Source organism: Cucurbita maxima, unplaced genomic scaffold (genome assembly GCF_002738345.1).
Source record: "Cucurbita maxima cultivar Rimu unplaced genomic scaffold, Cmax_1.0 Cma_Scf00014, whole genome shotgun sequence".
Lineage (NCBI taxonomy): Eukaryota > Viridiplantae > Streptophyta > Magnoliopsida > Cucurbitales > Cucurbitaceae > Cucurbita > Cucurbita maxima.
In genome coordinates this window covers 4,706,911-4,723,747 of record NW_019272030.1, presented here as the reverse complement: position 1 = coordinate 4,723,747, position 16,837 = coordinate 4,706,911, and the positions used below count along the sequence as shown (strand labels likewise).

Sequence of the window (16,837 nt, the reverse complement as noted above, 5' to 3'; positions counted from 1 at the left end):
AATTGATCTCGCAGAATTACTCCCAGAATTATTAACAATTTATGATTGATTTGGCAGAATTAGAATTATCCAACAATTTATAATTGATCTCGCAGAATAAGAATTATCCAACAATTTATGATTGATCTCGCAGAATAAGAATTATCCAACAATTTATGATTGATCTCGCAGAATAAGAATTATCCAACAATCTATGATTGATCTTGCAAAACAAGAATTATCCAACAATTTAGGATTGATCTCGCAGAATAAGAATTATCCAACAATTTATGATTGATCTCGCAGAATTAGAATTATCCAACAATTTATTAATAATCTCGCATAATTATCAAACAATTTATCATTGTTCTAATTTGTCACAGAATTATCAAAACAATTTATCATTCCTCTAATTTATCTCACAAAATTATCAAACAATTTATCATTGATCTAATTTATTTAACAGAATTATCAAACAATTTATAATTGATCTCCCAGAATTATCCAACAATTTATCATTGATCTAATTGATCATTGATCTCACAAAATTATCAAACAATTTATCATTACTCTAATTTATCTCATAGAATTATCAAATAATTTATCATTAATCTAATTTACCTCATAGAATTATCAAACAATTTATGATTGATCTAATTTATCATTGATCCCATAGAATTATCAAACAATTTATCATTTATCTCGCAGAATTATTCAACAATTTATCATTGATATCGCAGAATTATCCAACAATTTATTATTGATCTAATTTATCATTAATCTCACAAAATTATCAAACAATTTATCATTGATCTCACAGAATTATCAAACAATTTATTATTGATCTCGCAGAATTATCCAAAAATTTATCATTGATCTTGCAGAATTCTCAAACAATTTATCATTGATGTCCCAGAATTATCAAACAATTTATCATTGATCTAATTTATCATTTATCTCGCAAAATTATCAAACAATTTATCTTCTAATTTATCATTCATCTCGCAGAATTATCCAATAATTTATCATTGATTTCGTAGAATTATCAAACAATTTATCATTGATCGAATTTATCATTGATCTCGCAGAATTATCAAACAATTTATCATTGATCTAATTTATCATTGATCCCACAAAATTATCAAACAATTTATCATTGATCTAATTTATCTCACGAATTATCAAACAATTTATTATTGATCTAATTTATCTCACTGAATTATCAAACAATTTATGATATTGATCTCACATAATTATCAAACAATTTATCATTGATTTTACATAATTATCAAACAATTTATCATTGATCTTACCGAATTATCAAACAATTTATCATTGATCTCACGTAATTATCAAACAATTTATCATTGATCTCACATCACATTTTCGAAACCCTCATGTTTAATAGTAACACAATCAATTGCATGAGACTTCTGCCTAAAGCAGAAAAGGCAGACGAAATAAAAAAAAGGCTTGCATGAGACTTTTGTCTAGAAAGGCAAAAAGGAGACGAAATAAGAAACAACACGGCCCATCACATTTTCGAAACCCTCATGTTTAATAGTAACAAAATCACTTGCATGAGACTTCTGCCTAAAGCAGAAAAGGCAGACGAAATAAAAAAAAAGGCTTGCATGAGACTTTTGCCTAGAAAGGCAAAAAGGAGACAAACCTCAAACCTATTGTCGAACCCCACTCAGGGTAATATGGAGGTACTTATGGCGGAACGGGCTGATCTGGTCTTTCACAATAAAGTGATAGATGGAACTGCCATTAAACAACTTATTAGTAGATTAATAGATCACTTCGGAATGACATATACATCACACATCCTGGATCAAATAAAGACTCTGGGGTTCCAGCAAGCCGCTGCTACATCCATTTCATTAGGAATTGATGATCTTTTGAATCTGGGGTTCCAGCAAGCCACTGCTACATTCATTTCATTAGGAATTGATGATCTTTTTAAATAAGAAACAACAGAGTGCTATCACATTTTCGAAACCTTCATGTTTAATAGTAACAAAATCAATTGCATGAACATGAGACTTCTGCCTAGAAAAGGTAGACAAAATAAAAAAAAAAGGCTTGCATGAAACTTTTGCCTAGAAAGGCAAAAAGGAGACGAAATAAAAAAGGCGAACGAAAACACCGTGTGGCTTGGTTGCTTGGGTTTATGACTACCCTTTTCTAAGCGGTGATTTTTTTTGTATCAACCCTTTTTTCGTTAGCTTGGGTCTATGAAGAAACCCATTTTTCGACTAGGGTGTACTTGGGGTGTAGTTTTAAATTGTTCCATATAATAGTTATTGCTCCAGATAAAGAAGGTTTTACTAATATTTTAATAGTTGGTCTTTCTTTCTTTCCTTTTTTGTTATTGAAAAAGGGGAACGGATTCATTCGCTCATCAACCTCTCCCTTCCGGTAAAGTCGCTTCGCTCATGAGCCTCGTCTGTTGGTCTCATTGCTTTGCTCCTGAGCCTCGTCTGTTGGTCTCATTGCTTTGCTCCTCTCCCTATCGATTTTGTTGCTTCGCTCATTCGTCTTGTTTGTATATCTCATTGCTTCGCTCCTCTCCCTCTGGGCCGAGTTGCTTCGCTCCTCTCATTTCCTACGAAATTTGAATGACTATCTGAAACTCCCATTCTCCTAGAAAGCCCCATTCTCCTAGAAAGCTCACAACTTTGAGATGAGCTGAAGCGCTTCTCTTTTTTTATGCACATAAACTACAAGGCATCGAAATTTGTAGGGTAGTTCTGAATTCTCATTCAATAGACCTAGATAGCCGAAAATTTGTAGTGTATCTAAATTCTCATTCAGTAGACCTAGATAGTCAAAATTATAATAACCCCACCAAGGAAACTTCATAGGGACAAATTATCCGCAACAAGGAAAACTACCATAGGGACAATTTATCCGGTTATTCTAAAAGAAAAATAATGATTTCAAGTAAATTTGTTTAGTAATTTGATAACTAAACACGAAAATGATGGGCCGCCCGTGGGTTGCGCCTGCTCGTGATGGGCCGCCTGTGGGCTGGGCTGTTTAAGCTGGGCCGCCCGTGGGTTGCGTCTGCTCGTGATGGGCCGCCTGTGGGCTGGGCTGTTTAAGCTGGGCCGCCGGTGGGCTGGGCTGCTTAAGCTGGGCCGCCCGGGGGCTGGGCTGCTTAAGCTGGGCCGCCCGGGGGCTGGGCTGCTTAAGCTGGGCCGCCGGGGGGCTGGGCTGCTTACGCTGGGCCGCCCGTGGGCTGGGCTGCTTACGCTGGGCCGCCCGTGGGATGGGCTGCTTAAGCTGGGCCGCCCGTGGGCTGGGCTGCTTAAGCTGGGCCGCCCGTGGTCTGGGCTGCTTAAGCTGGGCGGCCCGTGGGCTGAGCTTCTTAAGCTGGGCCGCCCGTGGGCTGGGCTGCTTAAGCTGGGCGGCCCGTGGGCTGGGCTGCTTAAGCTGGGCGGCCCGTGGGCTGGGCTGCTTAAGCTGGGCCGCCACTGGGCTGGGCTACTCGTGATGGGCCGCCCGTGGGCTGGGCTGTTTAAGCTGGGCCGCCCCGTGGGTTGCGCTGCTTAAGGGTATAGGAAATCGATCTCCAGGGTAGAGATTGGGGCTGAAAGATTCTGAAATATGAATTTTGAGTTAAGAGACGTTTTAATATTTATGAACTATAACCGAATAAATAAATAAGGAAAATTGCTATCTAGCTCCTAAAATGAGGGTACCCAAAATGGCAAATATCATCCATTCTTAATTCTTAGACATATTTTACCATGAAGGATGCCCTAAATATAATAAATCACAAAGTAGATCGATTTCCTCAAAACCCTTCTTTTCAAGAATGAATGAATAGCTTCTTCTCAAGAAAGACTCACTTGCTTAACAAGGAGTCGAAACAGAGAAATTTTAATTTTGGCACTTCGGTTCAGCTCTAAAGTTTTTGGTTTCATGTTTCACAACTCATATTTTATTGAGTCAAAATAGAAGAAAAGACAAAAAAACTCATATTTTATTGAGTCAAAATAGAGAAAAAACAAAAAAGAATAGAAGTCAAAATTCTTAAAAAACAAAAACTCAAATTAAAAATGAACCCAAAAACAAAAACCCAGATAAAAAAAATAATAAAATAAAATTCAGAATGCCATTGATATGCATAAGCTATCCATCAAACTAGTTCTTCTAAATCACAGAATATTATACATCTTCAAACTTGGGCATGTTTTGATGCTTGGCCTCACCTGATGCTGAGGATGCTTTATTATTCTTACTAGGAGCAACCTCAAAAATCTCATTCAACTCGGGCGTCTTTTGATGCTTTGATGCAAACTTACTAACCTGCTCGGACTCGCAAGCCCTGGAAAATTCTGGACTAAAGGAGACATTGGTGAAGGATACGTAATCTAAGACAATATGTGATTCTGTAGCCCTGGCAGCCAGTGCCTCACGGATAAGAGCGGAGACATCCATCAAGTTAGCCACAAGCTCATGAGAGGTGAATTTGGAGACCACAGCATCCAGATCCTTATGGTTAATAGAAGGGAGAGTTTGATGATTATGTGGGAGGTAAGGGATATCAGGATGAAAGAGAACACGCACCGTCAAATTCACCTCTTGACGATCCTTTGTATTGGAAACAAAACTGAAAGTGTAAGGTCGAACACGAATATTGAATATAGAGGGCTTTTGAAGCCATGGAATGCAGAAATGAGTTCCTTCACCGACGATGGTGTTGTCTGTACGACCTCCAAATGGATGGAAGATGACTGCTCGTTCACCCATGCGGACGGTGTACATAGAGGCATTTACAACCGAGGATACCACGCCGACACCAACAGCAAAGCCAGCAACCTTTGTAAGCAGGTGAGTCGTTCTTGAGAAGAAGCTATTCATCATTCTTAGAGAAGAAGGGTTTTGAAGAAGAACCGAGGATACACGCCGACACCAACAGCAAAGCCAGCAACCTTGGTAAGCGGGTGAGTCGTTCTTGAGAAGAAGCTATTCATCTTTCTTGAGAAGTAGGGTTTTGAAGAAGGGTCTTGAGAACAGAAGAAGTGGCCCGGCTTAAGCAGCCCAACCAAACGGGAGGCCCAGCTTAAGCAGGCGCAACCCACGGGCGGCCCAGCGGAAGCAGCCCAACCAAACGGGAGGCCCAGCTTAAGCAGCGCAACGCACGCGCGGCCCAGCTTAAGCAGCCCAACCCACGGGCGGCCCAAATCTTCCCCTTCAATTCCAAATCGCAATATAGTCTCTTCCGTTTCGTTACAACTTCCCATCCAAATCCCTTGCGAACTTCGATTTACTAAACCCTAATAAAAGAATGATTAGCCGCCTTTTTTGGTTGAAGAGAGTTCAGTTCTTAGTGCCTCCGTGTACACTGTACGTGAAGGTGAACGAGCTGTAATCTTTGATCGGTTTCAAGGTCGAATAAACGCAAAGACTGTCGGGGAAGGAAAACACTTTTTGCTTCCATGGGTTCAGCAAGCTTTCATTGTAGACATCACTACACAACCTCAGAAACTCACTTTCCAATGTCGAACAAAACACTTGGAATTCAGCAGGGAATTTTCTGACTCTGTGGAGCTAAACCAAGTTGCCTTCCAAGATTATGAGACTGCGAAGCAATCATCAAAATGGTGGTTGGGGACAATTCTAGATAGAAAAATTAGTTTGCGTGTGTAACGTTGTGATCTTGGCACTCTCAAGATCTTTTATTTTTATCTTAGAAGTGTATTCAACTTCTTATATCAATATGGATACTTGGCAAAGTCTGCATCCTTTAGAAATGCATTAAAATACTGATGTAGACTACGCTTTTATTGTTAACATGGGTAAATGTCGTATAGTAAAGCACTATGTTTCCATCCCAACAGATAAATATTTAAAAACACACAAGTTTAGTGAGGCAAAACACACAGCACACATGACATGTGGATACCAAAAGTGCTCCAAAGAATTGTTATCTATGCGTTCTGCATTACTATGCTCTTAGTTACACATGGATGTAGCCTCTCATAATGCAGAATTAAGTCCTTCAAGATCTGGTCTAATGCGTTCTGCATTTCTATCTCTACTCTCTTCAACAAGAGTAGTGGAGATTTGGGACCATGTGTTCTGCATTTCTTGCGATTCTTGCATGACTTACACAGGTGGTTTATTGGTGATTGATGGGGGAGGACAAACAAGATTGATCAACACATTCAAAGCTGCCTGAATGATCTGCAAAGATTTTTAGGTATCAAGCTAAAACCAATGGATGGTCCAAACTCATACTTTCTGCATCCAAAATGACAGCTACAAAATCTCCATTGCCGTGCCGTTTAGAGTCACTTCAAAATATCTGAGTATATATCATTTGCTCAAACAAATTGAAATCCAGAGGTACCCAGAAAGGGACAGAAAAAAAGAAACCAATAACTTGAATTACAGAAGCAGTAAACTACAAGGGACCATCATCCAGATACTGATGAGCACAATTATGAAAAAAATTGAATTTCGTTCTTGCTTTTCACCCATTCAACAATAAAACAGAAATTTTCCAACCCGAATCCAACCCCCCTCCCAATCACATATACACAGAAAAGGTATGCAAAATAGAAATCTCAGCTATGAGCACCAATATCAACTTTCTCTCACTGCACCTCAATCCAATTTGTTCATAATGGGACGACCAATTTAACTGCGGCTGCTGCTTTCATCACATGGTGAGGTGAGTGATTAGATAAACTTTTATGCCCACATACCAATTGGAAAACCAAATCTGCTGAACACCCCCATTTGAAGTTCTGTTGTTAGCTAGCTAGCCAGATGGTGCTCGTAAGGCTACTTTGGGAGAGACGAGAACTGCTTCATTACTTGCAGATTTCACAGCAGCTATCTCCTCTAAGCGTTTCCACTTAGCCTCGCGCTTAGATTTCGTATCCTTCTCGTGTGTCTCTTCTTCTTGAAATTTGAGCAAACATTCCTCAAACAGCTCAGGGTCAGCATCCAAGAAGATCTTTCGGACGTTTTGTGTTAAGTTTTGTACGGCCTGGTTCCAATGGTTTCTTGAATTTCTCTCCAGTGCAGGAAATATAATCGGCAAAATCACTTTGAGGTTCTGTTTGATTAGGTTCTCGATGTGACTATTGTTCCATAGAAACAGAGTCCTTTCAGCCACCTGAAAATGAACAAGATAAACATGGTACAGCATGAGACAAGGAATCTAGAAGAAGATTAATTTCTTTCTACTTGAATAAATAGACAAATAATCCTCCAAAATTATTCCAACAGCAGCTATATTTAAACGGTACCTGTGAGACTACATGGATAATCACACTAATCTAACAAGGATACATCTCTAGATCACAGGTTATCAAAATATTTGTCAGTAACATCCCCTGTTTCGGAAAGTGCACTTATGCAACCACAAGGGGAAGTGAGCTAGTTCAATGCACCCTAAGCACCTTTCTGCCTAAGCTTCAACCATTTAGGACGTAAAAGAACCACGGGAGAGAACTGTTAGGATGACTGTAGTAAAGACAATCACTCTCTGACTAATATTAAAGCCTTAAACAAAGCCTTCATTTCTTTTGGTCCTTGAGCTATCAGTTCCATTTCGAGCTTTTTAGACCCTAAATTCTTAGTAAAAAATCATTTTAGCAAATTTTTTGTTTACCAAAATGATGAGGAGATGTCATTGTAGATAAATGTCTCAACCGTGTTTAGAGACTAAAATAGAACATTTTAAAGTTTAGGGACTAAGATAGCATGTTTGAAGTTTAAATGCCAAAAAGAACAAGCATGAAAGTTCACAGACAAAAATAGGATTTGAACTTCCAGCTCTAAAACTTAATATTATTCTTCCTTTCACATATTCCTAGCACCTTGCACTTAAGCTCCAAAGAGATAATGTTCCCAGCCCGTCTCATGCTTTAAAGAGATTGCCAGAATGAAAGAAAATAAACAACAGTGCTAACGGATAAAGGTGAGGGCTAGAACCCACCGTTTTCATTAGTTAATATTAAATATGAAAAAACTAAGTCATATATAAATTCAAAACTCTAATCTTCTTCTCTCTCTCATTCCAACCTTTTCTTTTTCAACTTCGATCCACAACATTTTTTTTTCCATCTCTTTTTTTTCTCCTCTCTTCCCACTATAGTTTAAGCAAACTCAAAATGTTGTAGAAAAACATTGTATAATCTAAATTGGGATTAAAAACTACCATTTTTGGGATGAATGATCAAATAAGCTATCCACTACCACGCATGTCTCAAAAGGTTATTGAAAAAAAACTTTATTAATTTGTTCCATTGAGCTCAAAGTTATACTTAAACTTCCTTCATTTCGAATTTCAGGGCATTAAAAAATCCAGATGATTTAAGATTTTGCTCGGAACTTATATTCATGATTGGAAAAAACATGAAAAACATATGAGAACGAGGGGTCATTTAGCTAAAATAAACTTGTATCGAGGGAGATATGACCATTAATGATCTTAGTGTGCACTTGATCAATCGATCCTAAATCGTACAATACAATCTAGGATTGACCCGAGACCGTATTGTACAATCGAAAGCAGATTAAGATCATATTTTGGTCATAATTTCCAATGAAACGAAACACTTTTTTTGTCTTCTACCAAGCACTTGCCCGCTGCTCCTGCCAAACCTATTTTAGATAAATGACCACTCGTATTCATACATTTTTTTTTGTGACTTCCAACCAAGCATATCAACTAAGAAAATTTTAAAGCCTCTCGGCTTTTAATGCCTTTAGAAGCCAAAATGATCTAAGTATAAGTCATAACTTCGAGCTCAGTTGACCAAAATGGATGAATTTTATTTTTTCGAGTAACTTTTTGATATATATATATATGCTAGAAGGCAACTTATTAGACCATTCATCCTAGAAATGATCGTTTTGAACCTCAAACTGGATTACATAATATTTTTCTTCACCATTTTGAGTTGTGGTACTCAAGTCACATTGGAGTAGGGTGGGGAGGGAGAAGACAAAGGTGAGGGAAAAAAAGAGATAAGAAGAAGAACAGTGCCGTGGATTAAAGTTCAAAAGAAAAGGTTGGAATGAGGGAAGAGAGGGAGGAGAAGGCATAAAAGAAGATAGAGATGATAGAGGAGGATGAAATTTTCTGGGCAATTGATGTTTATGTAACCTGAGGGTAAAAAGATAATTCACCTGTCAAAAAGGTTAGAAAAATCATCTATAAAAATTTTGGATTCTAGATTAGTTTCACCAATTTCCCTTCCTTAATATCATCTCACAGGTCAATTAACCAACCTAAGAACCTATCTCACAGGTCATACTTAAATCCCAGATAGATATTGGTTAAAAACTAAAAGCATGCAAAGAAATCTTTAGTGCACTACCTACGTTGTGTGGCAAAAAATAGTAAGCATCAAATTTTGAGTATTTAATACCTATTCTACTTCCCAGGGTAGGGACATGTTGGTAAAAATCATCATGAAGCTAAAAAGGAGTAGAAGCTAGTAAATTGAGCAAAAACGAAAAATAACTCCACATAGTCTACCTGAAAATGTGAACTGCTCAAGCAACGTCCAATCTGGCGAAACAAGGGTACCATGCAACGCTGGAACTCAGCGGGCTGAGTTGCTTCTAACACTTCTTCAAGTTCACCTAAGAACATCACCTCCTTCGAACTATTTGTAATTGGCCAATATTTCAGTAAGCCCCTTATGATAGTATCAGCTAGCTTGCAATCTTTCTCCACAAATTGTGTTATACAGTAAGATAACTGCTGGTGATACATGGGTATGCATTTAGGTTTGTGAAGAGGGATAAGTGCTCGAACCAGAAAGAGTTTATGCTCTTCTTTTAGAGGAAGAGCAAATCCATTGATTATACTTCCCAAAATCTCTAAAAGCTCTGCAATCCCATTATGCTTCTCAGTTTCAAAAATGAACCGATAGAAAATGTTATTGATTGATTTCCTGATGAATGGTCTATGTACCATAAATTTCCCATATATGCGATGCAGAACTGTTTTCAAGTAATCCCTCTCTCTAGGATCCTCAGAATCAAAAAGATCCAACATCCTGAGAACAAAAGAGTGATCGATGTACCTCTTTGCCAACTTTGCATCTGTTTCAGGCGATGCCACAAACCTGAGCAGAAACTCATAGACAACTTGTAAATGTGGCCATGCAGGGTCCATTGAGGGCTCCTCTTCTTCAAGATCAAAGGCTTCTAAACCTTTGCTATCTCGTGATGGAATGGTAGGTGTTCTAAATAAATTTGAGGACACCATCTTTACAATTTCTTGTATAACATTTTCTGATAGCTTTCCATTTGCAGACGCCACATAATCAACAAGCTCTATCAGTGTTTGTCGTTTGATATCCTTTTCTTTGAGGTTTTTTGACGGGTCGGTGAAGTCAAACACCACACAACACATGTTCAGCTTTCTAATGAACAAACTTTGCTTCTCAGAATTTGGGACATCCTTGAAACCCGGCAGTGCCTCATAAGAAGCTTGTGAGTTACCATTTGATTTTGCATTGAGCCCTTGAGATGACTTACTCCCATGATTTACTCCAGCATTCAAAGCAGAATTGGGGCCAGAAAAAGATCCAGTTCCAGTGTTGGCATGGTGGTTAGCTACTACATCATTGCTCCTTGAACTTGTAGAGGCATGCGAAGAAGAGACGGTTGTCCCTGCTCCTTCACGATGCTCGGTTGACTTGGAAGGTTTTCGAGGAAGCCTATTAAGTATTTGTTTAATCATGACTTCAATGGAAAAACAAAAGATTTTCCTTGTTCACTTCAAAACACTCACTAATTCTCTAGTTGCTAAAGCAGATGCAGATTCTTTTACATGGATCAATGAACAACCTACAAAAAAAAAAACAAGAAATTCCGGAATGTAGTCAACCAAATTCCATCTTGAAAAAGAAAAGAGAGAAAATTGAGCATAAGATTTAAAATCATTTCAATGACAATACCAGTAACGTATAGCCTTACAGGAAATGGTGCAATCAAGTGGGGAAAAACCTCCTGATTGAGAAACTAAATATGTTTAGCACTTCAAATTTTCGTTTCCTTATTTATTGAGTTCAAGAAGAAGGGGGAAAAAAGGCCTACTCTACCATGAAGAAAATAACACCAGGTTTTCTCCTCTGGGGTTATACCAACAAGCCCAGATGGGCAGATGCAGAGGAAAATGACATTAAATGAAACATTTTAAGATCGTTTAAAGCAGAATCATAAGAGCAAGCTGAAGAAACATTGACTTCCATCTTGAACCACAAAAAGAAGAAAAGGGCAGTAGCTAATCACCTCGCTATATTCGTCTCTCTCCTCCGCCTCTATTCTCCTTCACTTTATTAAGGTCGAGAAGATAAGCAAGCGGATCAAGATAGAACAAGATCTGGGCATGATCTATTGACCCACACCAATCTCCAGCAAAAGCAGCCTGCAAAATTCCCAAAAAGCAAGGGGATGACAAAACTGAGCCACATTCAAATTAGATTCAAAATCAAAAATAGGAAGAAAGGGTGCGGTGCGAGAAGAGGGGAAAAAGTAAGTTACATGTGAGGAAGTAAAATTAAAGAGGAGAGGGAAATTGGAATTACATATGTATAGAAGACATGGATGTGGATTTAGGGTGTCAAAGAAAGACCAGGTGCGCCTGTTATTACAAGAAATGAACACAGAGAGAGAGAGAGAGGCGAAGAAAGAGAGAGGAGAAGGATAAAGAAGAGGGCCGAGAAGGAGATTGGAACCCAACCCAGTGAGTAGCAAAAAAGGTTAGGTTAGGGAACAGCAATCCATAGCTGCTGTTCTCATCGTTGTTCCAATGCTTTGTTTAGCAAAACAACAGTTTTTTTTATAATCACCTTTTCCATTTTCTTCCTCCCTTTCCCTTCCTACTATCTTTGGAATTTCATCCTCTTTTTTTTTTTTCTTTTTTTTTCATTCAAAAACATTCCCTTTTTATTTCCTTTTCAGATTTATTTATTTCATTGGCTTAAACTTTGGAAGAATTTCTCCCTAAATTATTGTTCTAAAAAAAATTTGAGTCTCAAAAGACAGCTATATATTTAAATAAATAAATTATATATTTCCTAAAAAACTTTGAAGTTTATAAAAATATTCTTAAATCATCAACTTGTATCTAACTAATGTATTTAAAATGGAAATAAATAGTTCTACAGATTTTTATGGTTATGCTTATTTATTAATTTAATTTTTCAAAATTATTCTTGAATTTTAAATTTTGTGATCCTGACCTAATAATCTTGGGTCCTCTTCATGGAAGATTAGATTCACAATTCTCTTCCTCTTTTAAATGCATAATTTTTCAACGCCATATTCTTTTCTATTTTGTGTTTAAAAGCTGCATGTAATCATTTCCCGTAGCCCAGTGTCATTGACCTCCAGAAACGGCTCGACCAGTCCTCTGGTTTCACTGCCTTAGTCCCCAGCCCTGGCGCTCTGTCCTTCTGAGCCCACATTCTGCTCCTCCTGCCAATCCGTCGCCACACGCCTGTGAAACTTCTCCCTGAACACTTCCCGAACTTGGTGTTTGTAATGGTTTATAACCATCTCAGACCTCTCCAAATTCATACACTGAAACCCATCTCTCAAGTGGAAATGATGCACCATGTTGATCAATGTGGAGTTCAAAGCCTCCGGGTTCACGATGCTCTTGTGCCTCTCCGCCACCGCTTTCCTGCAAGTGTACCCCACCGTCACCCCCTGCGGCGGCATCCGTGACAGCCCGGATGGGCCGAAGTTGTGGCAGGACACGCGTATCTCCCCAACGGTAACGTTTTTGGCTTGGTTTCTGAGCACGTCGAGCAGAGATAGCCAATTTGGCAGGTAGAAGAACTTGTCGACATCAATGAATCCGACCCACTTGCAAGAATCGCGAGCCAGCTTATTGGGTCTTAATCCAGGGCCAGATATGTCGAGAAATGTTGTGTTTGACAGTGGACATTGATGCAATCACGTCTTCTATGTCGTCAACGCTGTTGTTTCCACAGATGAACCAGCGGCGTACATCGAGATGGCATGGTAAATGATCCATTCCTTAAGAAACTGCGCACCACTGTGCATACGCACATCTCGTGGGGCTTCCGGTGAGGTGTTGTGGATCCTGATGGGAGCAATGGGCGGGCTACTGAATGCCAAGTTCCTCCGCCTTTCACTCTAATGGATACTTAAAAATCATGGGTTCTATTGGGATTGCAGAGCAAACTCAGGGGTGTTCCAGCACGCAATTTCTTGAGCAAGCGACATGACATCGGATCTTAGCAAAAACTCGACCTTCCGAAAATCCCAAGCCGTAAACACACTTACATCTCGACGCGTTGGAGACCCGTTCAGGGCGGAGATTGAGGCCTTTGACGAAGACCACGGTGGTGTTGTCTCGGCCGACTAGTACTTCGTACACAAGAGAGTTCCACCGGTGCGAGTTTCCACCTTGGAGATGAGCGTTGGATCTCACTCTAATTGAAACTGTAAACCCACGAGGTAGGAGTGGGCACCGGACCATTTGCTTCAGAAGATGATCCTCACCATCCACGTAGATCGCTTCCCGCCATCTCCGGAACTCCAACGCCTTTCCCGCAAAATAAACACAGTCGATATCCTCTTAGGCAAATGGTCGAACAGTGGGTGGGTTGAGAAAAACGAGAGCCTGATCCGGGAGGGTCACTGTTTCTTGAACCGATGACCCAAAATCAAGAGAGAAATCATTGGAAACGTTGTTCACCAGAGTTCGCCGAGTATGAACCAGGTCAGGATGAAACGTATCTGTTACACAATTTATGAACATCCAATGGAATCTCAAAAATCAAATTCCAAACAAAGACAGAAGCAAATTCCGGAAGCACAACAGCTCTGGAGATCGATCAGGCAGAAATCTAAAGAGAAATCAGTTGAAGCAATTGGGGGATGGAAATCGAAACAAAAATTGGAAGGAAAAAAAAAACATACCATAGTAGACGAGGCAAAAAATGGATAATGTGAAAGTGGAGAAAACGAGAGAACGAGGAAGAGGGTGCACCAGAAGAGAGCGCTCCAAGAAACGACATTGCGTCTCCTCCTATCTCATGGCGGGGCCGGGGACATACAGGGAACCGAAGAGGGTAAATGGTGAGTGGGGGCAGGGCAGTTTCAGAGCTCGGGTTCTTCTTTGGCTGTCGGTATAATTTGAATCGAATCGTGCCGTTCAAATGTTGACCCTTTTGAGCATGGGGTGGGTCCCACTTCTGACAATGTTTTTTTTTTTATTTTTCTTTTGGTATTATAATTTTATTTTATGGCTGTGGGTTAATTTGTTATTAAAATTGATTGATGTCCTTCAAACAGCGTCGTATTGAAGCAAAATGTTACACGTCCTTCACACGTGCGGCGTGACATTGAGGTTAAACCAGACCCTGCGCAATTCTCCCAAATCAGCGCTCCATCCCGCCGCCTATGGCCAACAGCAGACGCGACGATCCGACCCGCACACGATATATCCTCTCAGAATTGGCCCGATTCCCAAATTTCCGCTTCTGGGTTCGTAGTTTTCAAAACCTCTTCGCTCAAACTCAAATCTTTTCAAACTATATTTCAGGATGATTGCAAATTTTCATTTCTGTTAATTTTTCCTTTCGGTAGTAAAATAATTGAAATGAATTGGGATAAATGGAGTGAATTGTGGAGCTTTGTAGTTTGGTAGACGCAAAATTCTCTTAATTGCTGGAAGTTGTTGCTATTCTGTGCAGGTTATTTTGCGTTTATTTACAATTCCCGATTGTTCATCTTCTTTTGAGTTTAGGGCTCGATTTTATGCACTCATTGCTATATGTTTGTTCGTTTTTCGTGCGTTTATGTAGACCTTCTGGCACATTCGTTTTCTTTTTCTATCAGGCTTTTTTTTTGTTTTTGTATTCGGAGTAAGAAAGAATTAGGAGAAAAGAAATTTGATTTGGGCTGCTTTCCTTAATTATGTTTAACTCGAAATTGTTCAAGACAAATGGTGTCATACTTGAAATTTTGCCTAGTTCTGACAAATCTATGTTCATTTATTTGATTCAGTACGTTCGCATTTGGTGAGCAATGGGTGATACGGTAGATTTAACCGGGAATGGAGGTGTTGTGAAGACAATCGTAAGGCATGCCAAAGCCAATGCTGATGCTCCAACCGATGACCTTCCTCTTGTTGATGGTACATTTTTTAAAGCAAAATTATGGTTTACTTTTTCACTGACATTACATTGCAAACTACTGAGACTGATAGTATATGAGTAAAATTCAAGAGGAAGACTTGAACGAGTTACCTTTGAGCCTTGGTTACATACTGTTTCTGCCTGCATTTAAAGTAGACAATGAATAGATAGAAACTTCCTTCCCTGTTTGTCATTTGAGTTTTTTCCTTGGTTACATATTGTTTCGTCTCATGAATTTGAACTGTGTGATTAGTCACCTGACTGTTTAGTCATGTTTCATTCCCACCGCTGCTTTCTGGTTTATTTGTGATTGACGTTCCCATGAGTTAGAATATACAACTTATTAACCTGCCTCTCAGACTTTTAACAAATCCCCCTTCATCCCATTCTGCCATCTTCACATTTGTTTTTGAATTACCCTTGATCGTAAATTCTTAAAACTTTTTGTTCCTCCAAAAAGTTTTATTAACTTTTGCCATATGTTGAGTGGAGCAGTGCATTATGAAGGAGTTCTCGCTGAATCTGGCGAAGTATTTGATTCTACTCGTGAGGATAATACCATTTTCTCTTTTGAGCTTGGAAAAGGATCCGTGATCCAGGCTTGGGAAATTGCTGTCAAGACAATGAAGGTAAGAAAAAAAAAAAAAAAAAAAGCTTTCCATCAGAAAGATAGGCAGCATGTTGTGCTGTTTTTTTTTCTTCTGAATACTGTTCTGTTGGATTGTTCCAACAGGTCGGTGAGGTTGCTAAAATCACTTGCAAGCCTGAATATGCTTATGGAAGTGCTGGTTCTCCACCAGACATCCCACCAAAGTAATGTCCTTACTCTTTCTTCTTTCTCTTGTGATAAACGAGACACCGGATTTGGTAATGGCTTTATGATAATATCTCAAATTCATTTTAGTACAAACGATTACTGTCAATAATAGTATTCTGCTTTGGCTTGGACCGGACCTTCCAGCCCTTTTTTCACTTGGAAATTTTGCTCATGAAGTATGTCGGCCATTGCAAGTGCAATGGATACTCCTATTCAAATGCCTCTTGTATATGTGCACCCCAATTTTAGGTGATAAATTCATAAATTCATAAGCAACTGTCTTACTCTCTTGCAGTGCAACTCTTATTTTCGAGGTGGAACTAGTGGCCTGCAAGCCACGGAAAGGCTCAAGTCTAGGCAGTGTTTCGGAGGAAAGGGCCAGGCTCGAGTAAGTAATCCACTACTTCAACGATCCACCTTTTTCACATTGGTCATAATGATTTGTTTTTTACAACATTGTTGAATCAGAGAATTGAAAAGGCAAAGGGAGGCTACTGCTGCAATAAAAGAGGAGGAGAAAAAGAAGAGAGACGAAGCCAAAGCAGCGGCAGCTGCCCGCATTCAAGCCAAGTTAGATGCCAAAAAGTGTGGAAAGGGAAAGAACAAAGCAAAATAACGTCGATACCCAGTTGCATTTAACATCTACAACGCAAGAGGTCAGTTAAACAAAATAAATGAGATGAAACTTTGAAGCCATGGGTTTGTAATACATTTGAATTTGCTGCTACAAATAGTGAGTCACGCTGCTGAGTATTTTGATTGTATGCTGGATTTGAACTTAGCATTTTGCTTTTAATTTCACTGATTAGCCCATACGTAGCTGACAACGCATTTATATGCTTGCATATTGTAGCGTGAGTGGCAGGAGTGGCCCTTT

The 16,837-nt window shown here is 39.2% G+C and overlaps 3 protein-coding genes and 1 pseudogene across 6 annotated transcripts; 1 reads left to right on the top strand and 3 right to left on the bottom strand.

Moving 5' to 3' along the window:
* Positions 1-2,771: 2,771 nt before the first annotated feature.
* On the bottom strand, positions 2,772-5,252 carry LOC111488908 (prohibitin-4, mitochondrial-like). The gene is made up of 3 exons (XM_023136848.1): positions 4,907-5,252; positions 4,203-4,793; positions 2,772-3,587 (listed from the first exon to the last, which is right to left on the bottom strand). Exons 1-3 carry the CDS (start codon positions 5,235-5,237, stop codon positions 3,472-3,474), a joined length of 1,038 nt encoding a protein of 345 aa, XP_022992616.1. The 5' UTR covers positions 5,238-5,252; the 3' UTR covers positions 2,772-3,471.
* Positions 5,253-6,355: 1,103 nt separating this feature from the next.
* LOC111488901 (serine/threonine protein phosphatase 2A 57 kDa regulatory subunit B' theta isoform-like) lies at positions 6,356-11,812 on the bottom strand. 3 transcript variants are annotated; one of them, XM_023136838.1, is made up of 5 exons: positions 11,556-11,812; positions 11,260-11,395; positions 10,926-10,977; positions 9,494-10,815; positions 6,356-7,120 (listed from the first exon to the last, which is right to left on the bottom strand). In XM_023136838.1, the coding sequence occupies exons 4-5, from the start codon at positions 10,706-10,708 to the stop codon at positions 6,761-6,763; spliced, it is 1,575 nt and encodes a 524-aa protein (XP_022992606.1). In that variant the 5' UTR covers positions 10,709-10,815; positions 10,926-10,977; positions 11,260-11,395; positions 11,556-11,812; the 3' UTR covers positions 6,356-6,760. The 3 variants fall into 3 exon arrangements, with proteins under 3 accessions (XP_022992606.1, XP_022992605.1, XP_022992604.1); XM_023136837.1 differs by lacking the exon at positions 10,926-10,977 and having other exon boundaries at positions 11,260-11,430; XM_023136836.1 differs by lacking the exon at positions 10,926-10,977.
* Positions 11,813-12,083: 271 nt separating this feature from the next.
* Positions 12,084-15,023, bottom strand: LOC111489411 (annotated as a pseudogene).
* Positions 14,352-16,791, top strand: LOC111488915 (peptidyl-prolyl cis-trans isomerase FKBP20-1). Of its 2 annotated transcripts, none has more exons than XM_023136858.1 (6): positions 14,352-14,490; positions 15,013-15,142; positions 15,639-15,772; positions 15,877-15,956; positions 16,256-16,348; positions 16,429-16,791. In XM_023136858.1, exons 2-6 carry the CDS (start codon positions 15,034-15,036, stop codon positions 16,574-16,576), a joined length of 564 nt encoding a protein of 187 aa, XP_022992626.1. In that variant the 5' UTR covers positions 14,352-14,490; positions 15,013-15,033; the 3' UTR covers positions 16,577-16,791. The 2 variants fall into 2 exon arrangements, with proteins under 2 accessions (XP_022992626.1, XP_022992627.1); XM_023136859.1 differs by lacking the exon at positions 14,352-14,490 and adding an exon at positions 14,587-14,699.
* The last annotated feature ends 46 nt before the right edge of the window (positions 16,792-16,837 follow it).